At 41.2% G+C, this 24,491-nt stretch overlaps 1 protein-coding gene across 1 annotated transcript in view; it reads left to right on the top strand.

Annotated features, from left to right (window-relative positions):
* Positions 1-24,491, top strand: part of SLC9A9 (solute carrier family 9 member A9) — a 771,103-nt gene that overhangs the window by 77,686 nt on the left and 668,926 nt on the right. The window contains 2 exon segments of the mRNA XM_023751381.1: positions 6,015-6,092; positions 7,553-7,629. Of these exon segments, the coding sequence (XP_023607149.1) occupies positions 6,015-6,092; positions 7,553-7,629 (155 nt within the window).

Here is a 24,491-nt window from a genome sequence, read left to right as displayed (position 1 = left end):
ATGTGTGCACAAGTAAATGAGAGACTCCCCCGTTTTTATACAACTCATGAAATAAGCTGAATGCTTTAACAAACTACCCCCAAATCTCAATGATGTAACAATAAAGGTTTATTTCTTGTTCATGTCCAAATCCAGAGTGACAGGAGCACTACAGTCTTCTCCAGGAGTCATTGATTGTCACAGTGTCCTTCAATCTGGTGGCTTTGCCAGTCCCGAGGACTTGGGGCCTCTGCCAGATGTCTTTCTATGAGCCAACAAAGGCAGGAAGACAGAACATGATGATCGAGAGGGTTAGGGGGAGTAGGCTTGGGAATGGTTTGCAATTGGCCAGACCTTTGTCATATGGATGCATGTGACTGCTGGAAGAGTAGTCTGGGTGTCTGGCTAGGACACAGAGGAAATGGGGTGTGGTGAGCCCATAGCAGTTTTTGTTACACATACCAGAATGCTGTTCTACACCTTGCTCTTTTGACTTGGCAACAAATTTTGACAAGTTCTTTAGCCTTTCTAACAGTTGCATAGGATTCAGTTTTACAGATTGCACCATAATTTATGTAACTATTCCAAGGCTCAAGCATCCGCAGTGCTTTCTTCTTTTCCATTCTTTTATCTGCAGTGCATATTCTTGTCCTTATGTCATCCCACTCGTGTGTAAGCATATCTGTAGGACAGATTTTCAGATGACATGTTGCTGAATCAAACACTATGGATATCTGACATTACCTAATGATTAGCCCTAAAAAATTATACAGATATATACTCCCACTAAGCCATTTCTTGTTTAATCCTGCTTATGTCAAATGTCTACTATTGTCCACGTTTGAATGAATACAGTTTAAATCCATCTACATTGGATCAGAGGGAGATTCCTTGTCTGGGTAGCATTCATATGCCAGGGCTTAACCTCCTCCTCCATACCTCAGGAGCCCTATGTGTGTATCCATGTTTTCCAAATATACCTGTCCTCCACCCATTGCTTCAACAGTTTCCCTCATTTAGATTCAGCTACACCGAACACTACTGGAGAAACAACCAGAGCTGGTGGGAAGTAGAACCCTTAACACCTGTCTTTATATTTAATCCACAAAAGCAACTCTAGGAAGTAGGCCTTTGCATGCCCATGTTGCAGATGAAGAAACTGGGATTCAGAGATGTTAAATAGGTCATCTAATTAGTGTCTGCTATATTTTCATCAGATACACTGAATCTATTTTTCTCCCACCTGGTGCTTCTCATCCCAAAGCATGAAGTGGGCATTGGGAAGGAAATGCCTACCTTTGAGCTGTCTCCGCATCCCAAAGCCGCCTGCCAGGAGTATCTCTCTGAAGCATCCAATTTGTGTTCAAAATATATACACATTTTGAATATCACTTTTTAATATAGCTGCATTTATTTTAATATTTCAAATTGATTGCTATCAAGTAGAACTGCAACTCCAGGAAGCTGTGTTTCCTCTGTGGCTTGGTGAATCCTGGATCACTGCCCTCAGGGCAGACAAAGGAGCAGGGTTCTTTTTTTTAAATGTTTTTATTGATTTTTGAGAGAGAGAGAGAGGAAGGGAGAGGGAATAGAGATAGAAACTTTGATGAGAGAAAAACATCATCAATTGGCTGCCTCCTGCATGCCCCCCACAGGGGACTGAGCCCTCAATTGGGTATGTGCCCTGACCAGGAATTGAACCGGCAGCCTCATGGTTCCTGGGTCGAAGCTCAACAACTGAGCTACACCAGCTGGGCAGGGAGCAGGGTTCTGCATGTTGATGCCCTACAGATAGGCTCCTAACCATCCTTCAAAACCCAGCTCATATGCTGTTTCAATACCAAGACTGTCTGTAGGATCAGCAAGTCCAGACTGCTCTCTGTCCTAGAGAACTATTATAGTTTAGCTCCCTGCCTCGTACTGAAATTTCACAGTCTTTTCTTCCTTGACTGTGACCTTCATGAATTCTGTCTACCCATCAACTTTGCAGCAGAGAAGAGAGTTATTAAATGTTTAACAAAGCATTGGAGATTATCAAAAGCATTATTGATTTAACCACTTTTACTTTTCTAAAGGAATTGTGAATTGCTGAAATTGGGACTACTCTGAGTCCCAAATTCTCTTAAACACTCTTAAATCTTGCTTTAAGCAGTTATGTTAGAACACGTTTAGCTTGCCCATGCGTATGCACCCAATGCCCTGTGATGTCCCTGTCACACCGATGGGCACTGTACATTTCTGCTCCTGTCTCTGGAAATGGGGATCATTGCATTTTCCAGCTGCCACGCAGAGTTGGTGAAATAATGTTTTTGAAGTGATCTTTGGAAGTAGCATGCCACATAAATCACAGTCCTCTATTAAGGTGGTATTTCTTCTCAGATAAGTCATATTAAGTTGTCAGATGCTTTAATACTCAGGCTCTGCTCTAACTGGTTTGGCTCAGTGGGTAGAGCGTCAGCCTGTGGACTCAAGGGTCCCAGGTTCGATTCCGCTCAAGGGCATGTACCTTGGTTGTGGGCACATCCCCAGTGGGGGGTGTGCAGGAGGCAGCTGATTGATGTTTCTCTCTCATCGATGTTTCTAACTCTCTATCCCTCTCCCTTCCTCTCTGTAAAAAAATCAATAAAATATATTTAAAAAAAAAACTCAGGCCCAAATGGAATTTTGTATGTATTACTGTCTAATGAACTTGGAAATTAAACTGGGTACATTTCCTTTCTATTCTTGAAAGTTTTCAAGTTGATTATCTCTGTGAACATATGACTAGGCCATTTCTAGCCTAATACTGGTGCATATCTACACTAATAAAAGACAAATATGCTAATTGACCATACCTTTGCTACGCCCACCAGCCAATCAGAAGAGTATGCAAATTAACCCAACAAAGATGGTGGTTAATTTGCATACACAGGTGCCCAGTGAAGACTGAAGACAGTGTAGAAGAAAGCCAAGCACTGCAGAAAGGAGCCAAGCGGCGTAGAAGGGAACAGATCAGAGGTAGCAGAGACGAGAGCAGAGCTGAGGCAGTGGACATGGGAGGAAGTGAAGTGGCGGGGAAGGGAGGGAGCTGAGGCTGTGGACATGGGAGGGAGCCGAGGTGGAGGGGAAGGGAGGAGGCGAAGCGGTGGACACAGGAGGAAGCGAGGCAGTGAAATAGGAAGGGAGTGAGGCAGTGGAGAAAGGAAGAAGTGAGGCAGCGGAGAAGGAAGGGAGCGAGGCAGCAGAGAAGGGGGGGAGCCAAGGCAGTGGAGAAGGGAGGGAGCGAAGTGGCAGAGGAGGGAGAGAGACAAGGCAGCAGAGAAGGGAGGGAGTCAAGGCGGCGGAGAAGGGAGAGAGCCGAGGCAGCGGAATAGGGAGGGAGCGAAGCGGTAGAGAAGGGAGGGAGCTGAGGCGGTGGAGATGGGAGTGAAGCCTGCCTCGGTGGGCTTCGCTCCCTTCTCTGCTTCGCTCCAGTCTCAGGAAGCCCTATTCTTATAGGAATAGGCCTGAGGAAACCCTATTCTTGCAGGAATCTTCCTGCAATGGGCCTCTAGTCCTATATAATAAAAGGCTAATATACAAATTGTCCCCTCGATCGGAAGTTCAACCGGGATTTCAACTGGGAGTTCGACCAGGGGGCAGGGCTAGCCTGTCAACTGCCGGTGGCCCCTCCCCCTGCCAGCACTGCCCCCGATTGGCCCCCACATTGGGGCAGGGCCAGCCTGTCAATTGCCCATGGCCCCTCCCCCTGGCCAGCCTGGCCCAATCAGCCCTGATTGAGGCAGGCTGGCCGGACCCAACCCGTGCATTAATTTGTGTACCAGGCCTCTAGTATGAGATAATGAAGAACACTATTGCATCCTGGTGAACATACTGATATTTTTGTGTCCCCCATGCCATCTGATATTTTAAGAATTAATTCCCAATATTTGAAAATCTTACTGCTTTCATGAAGCATCCATAATTCTTCCATATAGTTTCAGGTATATTGCTCCAAATTTACCATACCTTGTATAGGATGATAGATTGTTTAAACACTGAATGATAAGATTTTTAAATTCTAGTAACTGTCTATAAATGTGTTGTCCAATAGCAGCTAGACAGAGATGCACTTCCTCAGTTGCACTAGCTTACATTCCCTTGCTCAATAACTTGCATGGCTAGTGGCTACCACACTGTGCAGTCCAGTTACAGAAATTTCCATTGTCACAGAAAGTGGTAGTGGATGTGCTGGTCTCAATATTTGTATCTTAAATGCCTAGTGTCTTTAGCTGAAATATTTTTATCTTTCTACTCTTCCCATTCACCCCTATCTTAGATATTCCCCCTTATACTATAATTAGAGGCCCGGCACACGAAATTCGTGCATGAGTAGGGTCCCTAGGCCTGGCCTGCGATCAAGGCCATCTTCTCCAGCTGCCCGCAGCCAGCCCTGCCCCCCACCGCCACTCACCCCTGATTCCCATTTGCCATTAGGTGATCGGTGCCTGACGGCCAGGGAAAAGGACCAAGAGGTGGTCAGTGTGCCTCATAGTGACTGGTCCAGTGGTCGTTCTGCCGTTAGGGTCAATTTGCATATTACCCTTTTATTATAGAGGATAGAGGCCTGGTGCATGGGTGGGGGCTGGCTAGCCTGCCCTGAAGGGGGCCCCAGATCAGGGTTGGGGGACCCACTGGGGAGTGAGGCCAGCTGGGGTGAGGAGCCATGGGGTTTGCAGGCTGGCCAAGTGCCCGATTGGGGTGGGATTCCCTGCTGGGGGTCGGGCTGGCCTGGGTGAGGGGCCGCTGAGGGTTTGCAGGCTGGCCATGCCTCCAATCAGGGTGGGGGTCCTCAGTGGGGGGTGGGACCGGCCTGGGCTAGGGGCCACGGGAAGTTTGCAGGTCAGCCACACCCCCAGCTTTGTCAGGAAGGATGTCCGGAATGATGTCTGTGAGACATTAGGTCTATCCAGTCTAATTAGCATATTACACTTTTATTAGTATAGATAAGAGATTTTAATTGTTTTTGCCTTAAAAGCAGACTCATCTCCAAGGCCATGGTTTGAACATGCAGAAATGGCACATCGGATCCCCATCTGGAAGTTGGTGCAGTGCAGATCCAGCCATTTCTGAGAAACTGTCTGGGTTTGGAGTTACTCCCAGAACTCTGATGTAGCAGTTCCTGAGTTTATAGCAAGTCTGAGAGCAGCACAAATCTGCTTTGTATACACAAATAAACATGAGCATGCTGCATGCCATTCTCAGCCTGCCAGTTTCCTCTGGCTGTGCTAGGAAATGTACCTCAAAAGGCACTAGTTAACTTTCATGCAGGGAATGGCACACTCTGATTTTTGAAATGTTCTGGTTGAGTGGGAAAGAAGAGGATGAGTCTAAGGAAGGTTTTAAAGATTAAATATTTTCATTTTCAGACAAATTGCAGATACTGAATTCAAAAATTTCTACATCTTATCTTATGGGACTTCACACCAAGTAAAGTTTTTATGGCCAAGTTTAACTTAACATTGAAATAAAAGCCAATAAACTGTGTGGCTCAGTGGTTGAATGTCAACCCATGAACAAAGAGGTCACTGGTTCAATTCCTGGTCAGGGCACATGCCTGGGTTTCAGACCTGATCCTCAGTAAAGAGCATGCAGGAGCCAGCCAATAGATGACATTTCTCATCCATGTTTCTATCTCTCTATCCCTCTCCCTTCCTCTCTGTCTCAAAATCAATAATTTTCACAATATTTTTATTCAACCGCATATACTCAAAACATTTAAAAACTAAGCAAAATAAGAGGGAAAAGTTTTCTTTGCCCAGCAGAGTTTCACTGGGATGTGTTGCTGTTGGCTCTAGAAAATACACATTAAATGTTACCTTATAGTTATATTGCACTGACAAATGTCTAAGTTCACATTTTCTCTTATTTTTATTTCTGCCAATTTGATAGGCTCTTTATGTGCCTCATACAACCTTAGAGAAGGTGATATAATTGTATTTTTAAAACACAGTTTTAGTGACCCAAAGGAGCGTCTTCCTAACTGCAGTATCATTTTATCTTTTTTTTTTTGGCAGATGACATTTGACCCAGAAATCTTCTTCAATATCCTATTGCCACCAATTATATTTCATGCAGGATATAGCCTGAAGAAGGTAAGTTTATGGTGACTATTTTCTTTATCATCAAGGAGAGGATTTTATCAGCACTACTGAAAAAATAGTTATTTTATGGGTTTACCTATTTGGTAAGAATATCATTATCTTAGATTATGTTATATAGGTTAAAATCTGACATGCTTGGAATTCTTCTGAACTTGCTCTGGCCAACACACCGACCGTTAGCCACATGCAGCAACTAAGCCCTTGAAGTGTGCTAGTCGGAATGAAGATGTGCTTTAAGTGTAAAACATGCATTGGATTTCTCAGACCTAGTATTAAGAAAGAATGTAAAATATCTCAATAATGTTGTATATTTGATTTCATGTAGAAATGATGTTTGGGGTATATGGGGTTGAATAAAAATATTGTGAAAATTAATTTTGCTTTTTTAAAACATATTTTAATGTAACTACTAGAGAAATTTAAATGATATACATGGTCCACATTATATTTCTATTGGACATTGTTATTCTGTGGGTGTAATCAAGAGTAGGCAGTGAACTAGCATGGGGTTAGCCCGCAGAGTGAGAGCTCAGGAAAGCTGTGCTTGTGCTCTGCCCTTGGTGCTCCCAGAGTGGAGGCCCAGCCTCACAGCTGCAAGTACCTCAGCCATTACTCAGATGCAGCCTGGTGTGCAGGGCTGGCAGGGAAATGATCCATCCCTGTACCCAGAGTGAGGCTCTGGCCTCAGTTTGAGTGGCAGAGGCTATGAGTCTGATTTTCTGCTGCCCTCCTGCCCAGATTCCTGGGCAGTGCCTGTGGGTCTGTGGGTTCCTATGCCAGACACTGGGCTGCTTGCTCAGTGCAGACTTGATTTTCTTGTGGACTCTGGGCTCCCTCTTGCTGTCAGTTCTGGTTACTCAGGCCCCACTTACAAACTGGAGGAGAGTTTTCCCAAGCAAGCCCTTGAAAAGATTTAGGAGGCTGATTTATTCAGGTCATTCTTCTTCACCCAGCCCCAATACTAGGGTGCCATTTTGTATGTCTTCAAAATAAATTTTTGTAGGTGATTAAAGTTTATTTCATAACATGTAAGTCAGAGATCTAATAATAAAAGTAAAAAGGCAACCGACTTAAATATTTTAGAATGGCATTTTTAAATGCTAAGTGGTTCCAGTGACAACAAGCTTCCTAAAAACTCTCTTGCCAGAGCCCTGCATGGACATTGCCCAGTCCCTTCCTTTCTCTTCACCTGCCAGGCCTGGGACTTGTTTCTGTCATCTCTACCCCATCACCTTCCAGATGTTTCCCCTACTTCTTTGAGAAACCTCTGTCCTTGCAGTGTAGATTAAGTAAGTCTTATTGTACAAGAAGGCCAGGAACTGGGGCTCCAACAACAAAACTTGCCTAAGCAGTGAGGAAAGGAGGAGGCAGTAAAATGCATGTTATTTTTATTTCCTGTTACACTAAGAAAAATGCTGACAGACAATAAAAATATATATTTTTCTCCCCAGAGACACTTTTTTCAAAACTTAGGATCTATTTTAACATACGCCTTCCTGGGAACTGCCATCTCCTGTATTGTCATAGGGTAAGTGACATTCAGGGCTTAAATTCCATGAGGCTGGTGGGCAGCTGATATCTGGGAGGAATATCACACTTCCTGGGCTCACAATGACTGGGTGAATTGTCTATTTTTTTTTCAGTATATCACATTTTTTGCAAATTTTATGATTCAGTTCCAAGACTTTCACATCTTCTGACAAACACAAGGCTTCAAAATCAAAGCAAACTAAAATTGGGCTACTGGATTTTCTCTGTGAGCTTTGGACTTCTGTCTCAGGGAATATGGATAACTTAGCTTGAATTGTGTGAAGCACATTGCTTTTTTCTTTTTTGCTTACATGACACAGATAAGCACACTACATTATTTTCACCTTTTTTGCATTGGCAGGTATACAATAGTAACTGTATGTCAGAGCAGAGGTTTTCTTTCTAAGAAGTTTACCAGAGAGCAGTTTGAGACAGACATCCTCAAATAGCAGCAGAGCTGTTAATGCTGGGATGGTTCTTTGTTGATGCACTGTAGCATGCAAACCTGTTTCTTTCTCATGATATGTTATTGGTTATATGTCTAAATCCCAAGTCTGTATAGACTCTGGCTTGCTGCTCATCATAAAGCAAAATGTGATACAAAATGTGATACAAAATGGTAAAGCCGATCTGATTCACTATCCAATACATTAAAGGTCCACTGCAGAAAACACAGCCAGCTGTGGTGACTGATGGTGTGAATGCCTTTCATTGTCTATACAGCCAATGCGGCTCTTGAGTTTTACTTTGTACCCCTGTTATATCCTAACACAACAAACTGGGGCTAAGCACACATGGGCCACTTGTCCAGCCCTTCCCTTGTGAATTGTTAGTGTGTGTCACTGGAAGGCTATATATTTATCACTGCTTGTATCTGAAAGCAGGGGACGGGGGGGCAGGCGTTGAATTCTCTGTTAAATTTTTATTGATTCAAGCCTAAAAAAAAATCTGGCTACATTGTATGAAAATGTCCAGCATGGTTAAAGCAGTGAGGAGCTAAAGATTTTAGCACCTGAAGGTGGAGGCTTGCAGGAGTGTGGGTTGGGAGCCTCACCCAGTCTGGGCACCTTAGTGCTTTTACATTGACTGTTTTTTACTGAGAGGCACCATGGATTTGGTCCCCTTCAAACCATGTTCAGGGGAAGGCTTTTTGTTCTCTGGTTATGCTGTAGCTAAATATTCAAATTTCAAAGCTGGCAAGGGCCTTAGAAATTTGTGTCATTAAACCCCCTCATTCTGAAGATGAAGAAAGTAACATCTCAAAGGTTAATTAATCATCTTAATCATCACAGTAATATGGTCAGGGCAGAATTCAGACCCAGCAGGTCTTACCATCAGCCCTTCTTCTTGTAGTTTCTCTTGAATTTTTACACATTGTTCCTACATATTGACAGAGGCTCTGAGAGGTGTGGACTCTCAACAAATGTTTGTCACTTTATAGCAAAGATTGATCTTTAACAGTTCTCTAATATGGAGATCTGAAATTTATAATGGATTCAAATTCTAAGCTTGTGGACAATGCTGTCAACTTATCAATTTTCATTATTTCCCTGTTTTCTTTGTATAACTGATTTTAAGTACATTTAAGTATATGCATTAATATAATATGCTTTGACTATCATGAAAATCTATAAATTTATTTTTTGAAGTGATACAATGTGTAATGTGTGTGAGGAAAATATAAGTGAATTGTTCTAAATAATTTCAGTTCAAGAGGTCTGGTGATATTCATTGGCTGGAGTTGAGAACCTCTTCTAATTGATTGTAAGGTTACAATCAATAACATATTGGAAAATGATTTGAATAACTTTTAGAACAGTGTTGCTTGGTTGAACTGAGCATAATCTGGACAATAAATGTCCATAGTGTGCTTTCTGAATGTGGTTTACCAAGTGCAGGAGGGATTTATTGGTAGTTTACAGATGTTTGGATCTTATCTGCAAATAAAGGAAACCATTGACAAGCTTTAGCTTGAGGTTGCTGAGGTCTGATTTAAACTTTAGGAAGGTCATTCTGGTGCCTGTGTGAAGGAGAAATTTTCAAGTGGAGAAAAGATGGCAGCCAGGGCACCATTTAAGCAGTGATTTCCATAGGCTGGGTTAGAGGTGGTGAGGGCCTGGCCACAGGCAGGGGCAGCAAAAGGTGTATGTGGTGTCAGCAACCAGTTGAAATCCTGAGAGAAAATGGGGTCATTCAGGGCAAGTGTGGAGTGAGAAGGGAAAGTACCTGGGCAACAATACTACTTAACGAAAGGGAAGAGGTGCCCACAAAAGACTAAGAAGTGTTGGGCCCAAGAAATGAGAAGCAAACATCCAGGGCTTATGCCTGGAAGGCAAGGGAAGAGGTAAAGGGCAGCAAACAGTGGCTAACGTGGGAGGTGGCAAGTGGAATAGGAGCTGGCATGTTCATTGCATTCACCCTAGGTGGTGATTGGTGGCAGGAATAAGGGGAAAATAATGGCAAGATTAATTGCTTTGGGTACCATATGTTGAGAAGCAAGAGTTCATAGTTATGCTATCTCCAGATACAATTTAAAAACTTCTGAAGGAAAGGGACAACCTTAAATTCAGACCAAACTGACACTTTCATAATTTGTAATACCTGTTTTATGAGTGATTGAAACTGCTACTCAAACCTTAGAAAATGACTGGTTATATTTTTCTGATACATTAATGCTAATAAAAACAACACAAACATTTATTGGGTACTTGATATGTACAATGGCTGTTTTAAAAGTAAAATTTAATTAACTTCATTTAATCTTTGAAATAATCCTTTCAAGTAGATGCTATTATTACCATCCTTTAACAGCTGAGATGCCTGAGGTTTAGAGAGAATAACATAATGTAAATAATGAAATAACATAATATAAGTAATATAATAAATCGTTTGGTTCCACAGTCAACTTAATGCCCCAAATGTGCTTACTTCTATTTATTATTGGCCCTAAAAATAAAATATAATAAATTAAACTAAAAAATAAAATTGTATAAATCAGTCAGCATTTACTAACATGCCACATGTTTCTTCATTAGCCCTGTAGGAGTTCTCACAGAAATGAGAGATTTTTATTTGGAAATCCTATCCAAAAGAAATTCAGATTTCTAAGAAGAAGGGATGTTTGGGTGTATGCAGATATACTCATAATGGCATGAAATGGGCAGGAGAACAGACTCAGGACAGTCAATGAGATGGACTCTGAGAATAACTTTGCAGAGGAGGTAGAATGTGGGTGGGCATTTAGTGGAGAGTGATGAGGCAGTTGGGTTTTCCATGCCATCAGGTGCATTAGTGCTTGTGGGCGTGGTGAGCACTGTGCCAGGCTCCCAGTGGGGAGGAGGTCTCACAGGGCAGTGTAAGGGGCTGTGGGAACTGCAGTGCAGCAGTCAGTTGCAAGAGCTGTGAAGCTCAAGCCTCTGAAACTCATGCGAATGTGAAGGCCATGAAGGGTTATGTGAATCATGAATGAAGAGAGCTAGTGTGCCATGGTCTTCTGCAGGTAAAGACTGTCTCTATTCACACTACAAGTTGGTTTTAAAGGTGATTCAAATGCTTCACAGGGACTGAGATCATTGGGTCCATTTAAATGAAAGAGTGCCTAATTAATTTTTGTTAACCTTATATCATTTCAGAAATTAGATACAAACAATCTTTTATATTGCATGGGAAAGTTTAACAATATCCCTTCTGACTATAAAATCAGAGAAACCTTTAAAAATTTTAAGGATGGACTGTTCTTAAAGAATTCAACCACCTTTTCTATTCCTCTCCTCCATTTTGCCACTTAGGAAATATCTTAGATACATCTCTGTTTTACATAAAACTCATGTATTTGAAATATTTCTCTATTCATCTCTTCCATCTTTGGGAACTATTCCTTTATCCCTGATCCTGTGTCTCCAGCCATTTGTGCTGCTGGGATGTGTCATCATGCTTATGTCAGCATTCCATCTTGTCCCAAGAACTAATTAGTTATCAATGAAATGCTTCTTTTTTTAAAAAAAAAGCAATGAAAATATTTAAAAGAATTTTTGTTAATGAGGAATTTTTAAAAATGCCACAATTTCACAAATATTTGAAGCAAGGGACATGGATCTAAATGAAGAACAGGTGTTAAATTTAAAAATTTCTCATTTTATAAATCTCATCTCATATGCCAGACACTGACCTGTGCTTTTTATACACATTATCTGATTTTATCCTCACAATACTCTGTGAGATAGTACTATTTTTAGCTTTATTTTACATATAAGAATGCTGAGGTTGAGACTTGCTCAAAGTTACATAGTAAGTAACTGGTGATAAGATTAAAAATGGTGGTGGCATAAGTAGATGCTGAATGGACATGCTCCCAGGACCAAACTGGAATTGCAACTAAAATATTGAAAAACTTTCTGAATAATCAATGGAAGACTCACTGGAGAGAACCCTGATAACCAAGGAAAGAAAGTGGAGACCACACAGAGACTCATAGGAAGGGTGGAGGTGCGAAAGGGCTGGCCAGACTCCCACAGACAGCAGCTGAAGTTCTGGAGAGATATCTCAGCTGTGGGGGAGGGGGGTTGCCACTGAGAACTCTGGAGTCTAATCCCCAAGCTGAGCCCCCCAGCAGAGAGCACCAGAACTGAAAGGGGTACCTACATAACATCTGGCTGTGAAAAGCAGCAAGGTTGCTGTCTGCCAGGGAAAGGCAGGTGGATTTCAGAGACCCTCTTAAAGGGCCAATGCACAAAATTCCCTGTGGAACCACAAACCTTGTGCTCTGGCAGAGGGAAGGCAGAGTGGACTGGAGCTGTGTGAGCAGAAGCCAGTATCAGGGGCTCTGGGTTTAGAGCTCAGAAGGCAGACACCCCGGTTTCCTGTGCTGAGTCATTCCCTCACACTGTGGAGGTCATCTTTCTCAGACCGACAATTACTATTCAGGCAGTTTTGTCTGAGGGACAGACAGCTGACCCTTCCTATTGGAAAACACCTTGCCTCATGGTGTGTAGTTGCTGAGGCCCATTAAGAGACTGAGAGAAAAAAGATGGAAACCAAGATGGCGGCATAGGTTAACAACAGAGTTTGCTGCCTCGAACAACCACTTCCAAAATACAACTAAAAGATGGAACAGACATCATCCAGAACCACAGGAAGGCTGGCTGAGTGGAAGTTCTACAACTAGGAGGAACCGAGAATCAGAGGAGGCGCAGTGCTGAAGTAAAATACTAAGGTGCGGAGTGCGCGAGGCACGGGCTGGTGGCTGAGGGCGCGGTTGTCTGTTTCAATCTGGAGGGAGCCTCAGACTCTGAGCTCCAGATCCGGGTGGGCGAGTCTCTAGGGACCCAGACTCAAACGGGAGAAGCAGGACTGTCTGGCTTCGGGCCCTCCGAGGTTTGCAGCGGTTGCTGGGACAGAGAGGCAGAGCCCCTGGGGACGGACTGAGAGCAGCCATAACTGCTCCCTCCTCCGCCCTGTTGATCTTGTGGGACCCGCCCCGCCAAAGCCCTGCACAGAGCCATTTGCCGGATAGCCCCAGGCAAAGGCTAGATTAGCACCTCCCTAGAGGACAGAAGTTCTCCCACTGCAGACACAGCTGATTCTCACAGCCAGTTGGCCTGGAGGTCAAGTAGTAATTACCTACAACAATCAAGGCTTAACTACAACAAGACTGCGCACAAAGACCACAAGGGGGTGCACCAAGAGTGTCTACCTCAGGTAATTGGGACACTTAACACGGAAAGCCACTCTATCGACACAGCGAAGCATAAAAAAATGCCGAGACAAAGAAACAGGCCACAAAGGACAGAACCGGAGGAAAGCAGGCTACTGGATATAGAATTCAAAACCACACTTTTGAGGTCTCTCAAGAGGCTTCTAGAGGCTGCCGATAAACTTGATGAGATGTACAGGAAATCTAATGAGACCCTCGATGGTGTGATAAAGGACCAACTAGAAATTAAGCATACACTGACTGAAATAAAGAATATTATACAGACTCCAAACAGCAGACCAGAGGAGCGCAAGAATCAAGTTAAAGATTTGAAATGCGAAGAAGCAAAAAACACCCAACCGGAAAAGCAAAATGAAAAAAGAATCCGAAAATACGAAGATAGTGTAAGGAGCCTCTGGGACAGCTTCAAATGTACCAACATCAGAATTATAGGGGTGCCAGAAGAAGAGAGAGAGCAAGATATTGAAAACCTATTTGAAGAAATAATGACAGAAAACTTCCCCTACTTGGTGAAAGAAATAGACTTCCAAGTCCAGGAAGCGCAGAGAACCCCAAACAAAAGGAATCCAAGGAGGACCACACCAAGACACATCATAATTAAAATGCCAAGAGCAAAAGACAAAGAGAATGTTAAAAGCAGCAAGAGAAAGACAGTCAGTTACCTACAAGGGAATACCCATACGACTGTCAGCTGATTTCTCAACAGAAACTTTGCAGGCCAGAAGGGAGTGACAAGAAATATTCAAAGTGATGAATACCAAGAACCTACAACCAAGAGTACTTCATCCAGCAAAGCTATCATTCAGAATTGAAGGTCAGATAAAGAGCTTCACAGATAAGGAAAAGCTAAAGGAGTTCATCACCACCAAACCAGTATTATATGAAATGCTGAAAGGTATCTTTTAAGAAGAGGAGGAAGAAGAAAAAGGTAAAGATACAAATTATGAACAACAAATACGCATCTATCAACAAGTGAATCTAAGAATCAAGTGAATAAATAATCTGATGAACAGAATGAACTGGTGATTATAATAGAATCAGGGACATAGAAAGGGAATGGACTGACTATTCTTGGGGGGGAAGGGGTGTGGGAGATGCGGGAAGAGACTGGACAAAAATCATGCACCTATGGATGAGGACAGTGGGTGGGGAGTGAGGGCGGAGGGTGGGGTGGGAACTGGGAGGAGGGGAGTTATGGGGGGAAAAAATAAAAAATAAATAAAAAGATAATAAAATTGCAAAAAAAAAAAAGAGAGAGACTGAGAATAACAATTAGCCTCCAGGCAGAAGCAATTGCCCCACCCTGTTAACAAAAAAAAACACGTGGACAATTGTCCTTGGGCAATTCAAGATGGAATCTTATCAGTCTGTAGGCAGAAGTGGTCTCTGGAGGCTTTGAGTCTGTGCCTGATATAATTGGTCAGAAACAGCATTTAACACTGCCCTGCACTAGAAATGGAGAGGTATAGCAGATCTACCTAATTCATAGTCACAAACCTAAACAGGCAGCCAAAATGAGGAGACAAAGAAACAACTCCCAAATGAAAGAACAAGGGAACTCTCCAGAAGAAGAGATAAATGAAATGGAGATAACAAATTTATCTGATATGGAGTTCAGATTAATGATGGTAAAGATGCTCAACAACATGAGAAAAGATATAGTAACTTTAAAAACAGAAATGAAGAATGACATAGCACAAATAAAGAACACATTGGAAGGAATACACAGCAGATTAGGGGAGACTGAGGATTGAATCAATGAATTAGAAGACAGGGTTGAAAAAATCAATCAGAGAACCAAAAAGAAAAAAAACAATTAAAAAACAGAAGGACAGCTTAAGGGAGCTGTGGGACATGAGAAACATAACAATATTCAAATAGCAGGTGTGCCAGAAGAGGCAGAAAGGGAGAATGGGATAGAGAATGTGTTTGAAGAAATAATGGTAGAAAACTTCCCTAACCTGGTAAAGGAAAAGTAACTGATAGTAAATGGCAGAGCTGGTTTGACTCCAGAACACAGTCTTAGACATACCTTGTCCTCCTCATACTATGATACTTCATGGCTCTTATAGTGTTTTACACATGCCAGGTAAATCATGCCCTCAATAATTTCAGATTTTTACATTTACCATTATGGCTAACAAATATGAAAAATCTGAACATTAGAATGAGCTCTGAATATGATTGTAAAGCAGAAATGGAACCTGTCTTTTCTTATTGGAGCTAGTTGGAGGGATGGCAAGAATCATTTACATGATTAAAGTTCTGGGATTCAGGGTAACTCACTCTGAAATTCTGTATTCAAAGATGTTAAGTTGTTTATATTATTCATACCAGTATTCCTCAGGAATGTTAATTTTCCTGTTATGAACCTTAATAGACCACCACAGAATCTGACCTGACACTCTGTCTGTCTGCCCATGAGGTGCAGGAGTGAAGGGGCCCAATGGAAGCCCTCACCCTGCCCTCTTGTGTCACTGGGTCTGCTGAGCTGGGGGCCTTCAGGCCTAAATGCCCTGGGCTCCTGTCTGGAACTGCAGTTGCTCTGTTCTGACCCAGGGTTAGGTTTGGTGAGGCTTAGGAGTGTCAAATGCTGACTACTAACCCTGGAAGAAGGATGTTCGCTAGTCTAGAAGCAAACCCGAAGGAGGGATAGTTTATAGATTGGGCAAGCACAACTCAGTGCCCAGAGATCTGACTCTGGAAGAATTACGTCAAGCAGAGTTCTGAACCCAGGAAGCATGGGCCCAGAGATGACTTATGGAAAGACTTGAGGAATTCAGTGAACCCCATAAATTAACCATGAACTTTTCATGGGAGAGAGTCTGAATAGATTTTACTGTTCCATCAGCTTTTCTAGGGAATTACAATTCATAAACACAAAGAACCAGTATGTTTTTCAAGAACCTAAGCAAAGAGACAGCTAGAAAAAGAGGGATTTTACATATCTTCATATTTATTAGACTGACATATTCTTGAGACTGCACTGAGGGTAGCCATAAAGTCTAGAAATCTGATGCTATTATTTTATTGTGTACTGTAATGTAACAACAATAAGCCAGTTATTGTGTTTTAATTAGTCTGTGTTCCTAGACAAGGTAACCATCCTGTGTATGTATCTAAGAGTGGAGTGCCAAGTGGAAGTGTCTACAAATGAATATTCATTTCTACAAAATAATGCCAAATAAATTTCCAAAGTAGTTGTACCAACTTTTCTTCTTAATTTTTGGCAATCTAATAGAAGTGAATTGAAAGCATATTGTGGTCTTTGTTTGTATTTTATAATAGTTAATGAAGTTGATTATGATTTTCACATGTTGCCTGCTCAGTCTTTTCATCTATTTTTTCTATTGAATTGTCTTATCATATTTTATTAATTTGCCATATTTCTTTATATGTTCCACATGTTAATCTATACTCAGTTATAGATGTTGAAAATATTTTCTCTCAGTTTGTGAATTGTGCTTTTACTTTGTTCATGCATGATGTTTTTTAATGAATAAAACTTCTTTAAAAATTTTTTAATCCTCACCCAAGTATATGCTTATTGATTTTTTTAGAGAGAGGGGAAGGGGGTGGAGGGGAGAGTTAGAGAAACATTGATGTGAGAGAGAACATTGGTTGGCTGCCTTCTGCACATGTCCTGACCCTGGATGGAACCCACAACCTTTCAGTGTACGGGACGTTGCTCCAACCATACCTGTAGAAGGTGAGCCACTCCTGCTAGATCAGAAGTTCTTAAATTTAATGTAGTCAAATTTATGATGTTTTTTTCCTTTGTGGTTAGCAATTTTGTATTGTAATAAATCTTTTCCTACCCCAGAGTCAGAAATACATTTTATTCTAAAGTGTTTTAACATTTTGCCTTTTACAATAAGTCCATTTTATGGAACTGATTTTTGTGTATGGTATGCTTGATTATACTGATTACTCTCATTTCTGAGAAACTCTGATTCTTCTATTATTTCTATTGGTGAGTATTTTAATAAGAACAGCTCAGGTTGGCAGGCAGCAGCCAAGAGGCAAAGGCGCTTCTCCAGTAACCCCCAGCTCATTCTTATCAAAGACAAGCCCAAATGTTCCTGCTCTCTTCTGCCATCTATCTTCCCCCTCTCTTCTTCCCTGGGCCTGCCCCTCCTCCCAACCCTGTTTTCCTCACTGTCCCTGGGATGTGTCTGGGCTGTTTCTCCCTGAGATAGTAGGCTGCAAAGCTCAGAGCTCAGGAAGGCTGTGGTGAGTCAGACAGGAAGGTCCATCATTCCTCCGGGCATTCATTTGCTTTCTGGACTTGAAGTGTATTAAAGTAGCTGTCATTGATGTCAGAGAGAAAAATAAATATGCCACTGACCTGACATAGCTGGATGAGGAAAAAACACCTCTAATCTGTCAAGTACAGCTGAGTGTGGTGAATTGTGGCCATAGCACAGTGTGTGGGCCACATTGCTGGCCCGCAGAGGAGAGTGACATTTGCGAGGGGAAAAAACAAAAAGTAGGATGGAGGAGACTGTGGAGAATATCAAGGGCTATATTTTGAAGTAAAAGAGGTGAAGTCATCAGAGCCATATGGATCTATGCATTAGTCACGAAGCTAATCTGATCTGATCTAATTTAATCTAATCTAATCTGACCTAATCCTTGTGTCACAGCTTTGAAGATGTTAGGGGTTAGAACAGCCGTGGGCAAACTATGGCCCTCGGGCCGGATCCGGCCCATTTGAAATGAATAAAACTAAAAAAAAAAAAAGACCGTACCCTTTTATGTAATGATGTTTACTTTGAATTTATATTAGTTAACACAAACACTCCATCCATGCTTTTGTTCCGACCCTCCGGTCCAGTTTAAGAACCCATTGTGGCCCTCGAGTCAAAAAGTTTGCCCACCCCTGGGTTAGAATGACAGAACAGGACAAAGAAAAATAAATTCTGGAAGAATCAAAAAGGAAAGCAAAGAAAAACTAACTGCAATTTAGGAAGAGAAATGCTGAAAGTCATGTAGAGGGAAAAGGACACATGAAAATGTTGACATGAAAGAAAATCCTATCTAATAAAGCGGGAATATGCTAATTGACCCTCACACCATCACAAAGATGTGGAGCCCACAGCCAATAAGGAGGGAATATGCTAATTGACTGCCCCATCATCAAAGGTGGTGGCACCCACAGCCAATGAGGGAATATGCTAAGTGACTGCCACACCCTCAAAGATGGTGGTGCCCACAGCCACAAGATGGTGGCACCCAGTCCCCTCAGCCCCACCGGGCTGGCCCTGGCTTTTTCACATGGTCGTGACAGGACAGCATTTTAAGATGATGGAGCAAAGGCCCAGTCGCATAAGTCAGGTAATATCACATCCACCATGTTGTATTGGTCAAATTATTTCTAGAGCACAGCCAGGAATGAAGGCATAGGAAATAGGCTTCATCTCTAGATGGGAGGTATGATAAAGTCACATTACATAGGGGCATGCATACTGGGATGGGATGAATCACTGTGGTCATCTTTCAAAGACTCTACTCTAGGAAGAAACTGTAAAATATCTTCAGAGATATCAATACAAGAGCTTGCATTAGAACCTAGTGTGAAACCTATGGCTCCAAAAAGAAAAGACAATGGAGAACCAAGTAAACCATGGAGGCTGATCCCTTGCTTTCTATTATACTTCCTGATGATCTGGAACCAGCAACAATGAGTTTCTTCCCTGGTGACTTAAGTGACTTACAGGAAGTATCTTAGAATGTTCTATGTTTGTATGTAAAACTTCATGGGAAAATATACATAAAGCTCAAAGGAGCTAAAGTAGAGAGCATGGCTCACTGAGATTTTATGCCACCAAAGCATGGAAAATTGACCCTTGCTCATCTAACATTATGGAATTATGGGAAAGCTTTGTTTAATTTGAGAATTTCAGTTTCTCTTCTTACCACCAGTGATAAAGAGAACATGGAGGTGGAGGTGTGGTCATATTAGCTATAAATTCAACATCTCTTCAGAGGTGGTTTCTTTCATAACTGCTTATCTTTGTCAAGGGATGTCATGTTGTGGAAGAGACTGTTTCATAGTGTAACCACTGCTGGACCCATTAGCTAGACCTGGGCCAGACAGAGATTGCTTCCTGGAAATCCTTTTAAGGACTATCCAATTGTAATAGACACTTTGCTTCAGACATAGACTAGTACCTGTGCCCTGTGCTTCACGGCATGCGGTTCCTAAAACAGGCCATTATCCTTACCCAGGCAAGCCTGTGAGGTATTTGCCCTTACATGGGGCAGTGATGTACCAGTACACCTGTCCATCACCCTGATCTATGCCATTCTTAGACACCTGTCAAGCAGTGTGGGGATCCACTTCATCTGGCCACCACCCTAATGTGCCTCGCGTGTAAGGTTCCCTTAAGCTGTTAATTGCCAGACTGGAGTGGCTTCCCTCTTCCTCCAGTTTTTCCCTGCCCTCCACTTGCGCAGATAGACTTTCAGTCCAGGCTGTCTCCTGGGCCTACATGCATGGGATGTGCCATGCTGTTACCTGCATCCACCTTTGTCTGCTGGCTGTGGTGCTTGGGTAGAGATTTGGAGAGGGGAAAGCTTGATCCTGGCATCTTCTTCCCTTTGCTTCAGCAGTTTAAGGAGACATGAGATAAAGTGCTCTGCCACATGGCCTTTCTTGCACCTTTCCAGGGTCTTGAAGATTAACTTAAAAATGGAAATCCATGAATCCTTCACCAAACTAAACTACATCACCCAAACTGTCAAATTTACCTGTCCGTACCTCCCTATTCTCCTCTCTCCTGGCCCCCAGAGGTAAATGTTGTCCTGAATTTTATTTATAGTTCTTCCACGTGCTTTGGAGTTTTATAAAAACAGTATCATACTTTATGTTAAGACATTTTCATTTTCCCCACTCATGACTTTCTAATATTCATCCATATTATGGTTTTAGGCTGTGGCTCATTCACTTTCATTTTATAATATGCATATGTGTGAATATTCCCTGCTTTACCTAATCTCCTATTGATCGATTTTTTTCCATATACAAATATCCACCTATGTAACAGGTTCTTTAAGCAATGGCCTTGGGTGAACTGTGCAATACCAAATTGCTTTTTAAAGCTGTATCCTGTCAGCAGAGTTAGAGAAGTAAAGGCGGTCATGGTGACTAGGAATCTTCTGGTTTTAACCATAAGCTCGCTCTGGATTTGACTGTCAAATCCAGCACAATTTCGATCTCATGTACTATCCCCTTCCATCCTTGTTTCATATTCTCTTGTAAACTTAACTTCTTAGTTGTCATGCCCTCACTTTTAGAAAGAGTTAGTGACTATATTGCCAAGTAAATCACTGAGTTAATGAAAAAATTTCAGACATGCGTATCTTTACATTGACAAAATTTACAACAAAAGCTAGCTTTTTTGGTGCATTTTTTATGTTCTATGTCTTGAACTGAACCTTTTGCATTTATTATTTCATTTAATTTTCACAACACACAGTAATTCTAGATACTTCTGTTGTTTCCTTTTTATAAGTGAGAAGCCTAAGGCTCAGATTGCATAAGTAACTTTTCCAAGGTGTGACTGACTCTGGAGCTTGATACTGAAGTCATCTTTGCAATTTAAATTTCTTTGCAATTTAAAGTGCATCCTTGATCTGCAGCAGCAACAGCAACACCTGGAACTTGTTAGAAATGCAGAGTCTTGGGCCTCATCCCAGACCTCCTGAATTCTGAGATGCTATTAAAAGGTGAATTTGTTATGCTGCACCCCCAAACTGGTAGATAGATTTAATAATTTACTTAGGATTTAGTAAGGACAGAATATAGATATCACGATAATTTTAATTTGCATTTAATTTATTTATTCGGGTAGCATTGACACTAAACCAAATCAATTAAATTTGTAATTTATATCCACAAGATTTATATTGGCTCTCTGTGTCTGTGCACGTGCCTGGGTCAAATATTGTATATGTGTTATGCAGAAGATAATTGGTAGAATACTGTTAGCTAGGCTCATAGAGCTGTCACAGTTAGAAATGCCCAACGCTCTGCTCTAAGGGTTTTAGCACTACTGATATGGAAGTTGCTCAACCTGAGTTAGCAATTACATTCTGATGTCATTAAAATGAAATGGCGCCAACAAAAAGGAATAGAAATCTATCTTAACTACAGGTCTGAGATGCTTTATTGCTTTATTTCACCCTTACTTACTAATTCCCATTGCATGAGAGGTAGCTATAAAGGTTTCCATAGGTGAGCTACATTTTCGATGAATATGCATCATGAATATGAATAATGACATCATTGTTTTAGTTTCCATGAGCAAATGTAATCTTCAAGGTCATTGCTACTGGATGACAGGTGCCTACAATCTTTATTTTTAAATATTTCTTGACTATTTGCCCTGTGGTTGCATCTCCTTCCTCCAAAATGTAAGTGTAATTTCAACATCAGTGTTTATTTTTGGACCTTCTCTTCCAGTGCTTTGTGAAGTAGATTACTCAATCTTTCCTCATTTTCTCAAGGATACCATATCACTTGTACCCCTCTTCAAATAAGTTCAACTATGAGAAATATCAATTATAATCAGGACAGTTGCTTGCATTTACCGAGCGTTTGCTTTGTCCAATCACTGCCATGCCTTTACATGCAATGAATGGAGGTAAGTTCATTCATTACCTCCATCTCCCATTTAAAGATTTTTTGCATCAAAAGAATATATATTTATTTCTATAATAAAATTCTCCCCAATTTTCTTTATTAAAATAATGTTTTCCTTAAATGTTATAGTTTAGCAAAATAATTTCATAAATATTCTTATTTATATAATAGATTCTTGTTTAATCATTTTGTGCATCTATAGTAGAAGCTTAGGTTTCTTAAGATCAACAATCTATATCATAAAAGGCCTGTGGTCACAGTGTTACGACCAAAGGAGCAGCAGCTCTTGGGGAGGCGGGACAGGGCGTGAGCTACATGGCGGAGAGCTACTAGTGGCGATGGGCAGGTTGGCCAGCTGAGGCAAGCAGAAGCGAGCTACTCATGCACGATTTCGTGCACGCTGAACCTCTACTGACTTATAATAGGGGAGGGTGGCTGTGAGGGGGTATATGGGGACACATGTTGAGATTCTGAATATTTTCCATTCAATCTTTCTGTAAACTTGAAACTACTAAAAAATAAAGTCTGTTAATTAAAAAAAAAAAGAATGCCCACACTAAAAATCTACTCCTATCCTTTAACAAATAGAACATACCAGATATTCCTGATGGCCGAAGTGGTGATACTAGATGAAAACCAGAGTCCTGCTCTAAATCTTGGACTCCAACTCCTTTAGGCTCTTGAACTCCTAAAGTCCACTCAGCATTTTAGTGGCAACACCGTGGTTGAGCAGTGTGGCAGTGGCCTCACTTCACCTCTGTCTATCAGCAGGACTCTATGGCTAGCAGGAAACTTTCCTCCTGGTTAGCCATTTTTCTGGTGACCTCCTTCTGAGTCCCTTAGAAGAGGACAATGCTTTCTTAATTGCCCAAGATCAACCTTATTTCTTCTATTGTACAGGATGTATATTAGCCCTGGTGAGTTTCTTGCTTTTCCTCTTTAAGTGTCCAAATTACACTATTGACCAAATCATGATGGACCAAAGTTTTTCTGAGTGTGATCAGAAAGCACTATGACTCCTGATGACTGTGATTCTGTAATCACATTTCTGAAGATCATTTCTCCGTGGCTATGATCATAATATCTTCATTATGGTTTTTGGTTGCATGTAATGTGACAATGTTTTCTTCCCTCCAAATAGTAACCATCGGTTACTAATTGATTCTTTCTGTCTGGGTCTTACATGTCACTTCCGTTTCTAAATTTATTTATGTCTTTAAGTTTTTCCTATTGATGTTGTATAGCTTGGTATTCCATTCTTGGGCTATCCTCTATCCAGATAAATAAATGGCTTCTAACATATGTAGATAAATTACTTACATGATTGTGAAGATATTGCTTAAATTTGCAGCAAAAAGGTATCTATTCTGGTTTACAAATTTAAGGCCTCTACAAAAACCAATAACCTGATTATTAAACATGTATCTGCTGTGTTTCACAGGGCTGAATACAACTGTAGCCTTACCCCTGCAGAGAGAAATGAGAGTGAGGGAAAAGGTAAACAGTATCCTTTAAGAGTGCAGAGTAAATGGAAACTCACTGAAAGAATGTTAAGTAGTTGTGGACTGCCCATGCTTTAGAAAAGAATTTCCTTTCAAAACAGCCTGTTTATATAGGAAAGACACTGTGTGTTAGAAATACAGGCAAAATCCCCTTTACAGAGTGCTTTCATTCACATTTCACAACCATGTGAAATAAGCAGGGGAGACATCCTACTTTACGGAAAAGAAAACTGAGTATTAGAGAAATTAAATTACTTTCTCAAATATTTTCCATTTGTCAAAACTGGCAGTGATTTCTATTTTTTTCTACTTCCTAGATTTCTGCAAATGCTTTTCATACTTGGTTAAGGGCCTGCCACATCCTTGAAGCTGACTCTTGTTAGTCACTCAATGTAACAAAGTCTGAGCTTATGATAGATGTAATAAGTAATAACAGTATATTATATATACTGTGTATATTTACATATTAATATATATATACACACACGCATATACACTACTTTCAACTTTTAATAGTCTTTTTTATATCTATTATTTCATTGTCCATCAAGCCATCTGGGATATGAGGTTTCCCCCAAAAGACACCCCTGAGCCGGACCCAGAAGTGAATGTAAATGCAGTGAAATTTTTTAGGACACCGGATATAACTTCATGCTATTGCAAGAGTCCTTTGTCAGGAGGAGTGCTGTGCTCACAGACCTTCAGAGAACTGCATGTAGGTAGTCTCTAGGAGAAATCAAATCTTCAGAGTGGGCAAGCCAACCAGCATTAACTCACTCAATTGCAGCCCAGATTATATTTTTCAAGAGCTGAAAAATATAGACTTTTCTTTTCTTAGACTTCTTTTCTTACACTTCACTGATCTATTACTTGCATTAATGTGCTGTTTAGTTTGGCTACTTCAAATGAATAACTTTTGTAAAAATAAAATGGTTTTCCTATTGGAAAAATAGTACAGAAAGTTTCCCAAAGGTTTTTTCCATTTTACCTTCTAAATT

Source organism: Myotis lucifugus, unplaced genomic scaffold (assembly GCF_000147115.1).
Source record: "Myotis lucifugus unplaced genomic scaffold, Myoluc2.0 scaffold_21, whole genome shotgun sequence".
In the NCBI taxonomy this organism is placed as follows: Eukaryota; Metazoa; Chordata; class Mammalia; order Chiroptera; family Vespertilionidae; genus Myotis; species Myotis lucifugus.
This window is presented reverse-complemented; position numbering and strand designations above follow the sequence as displayed.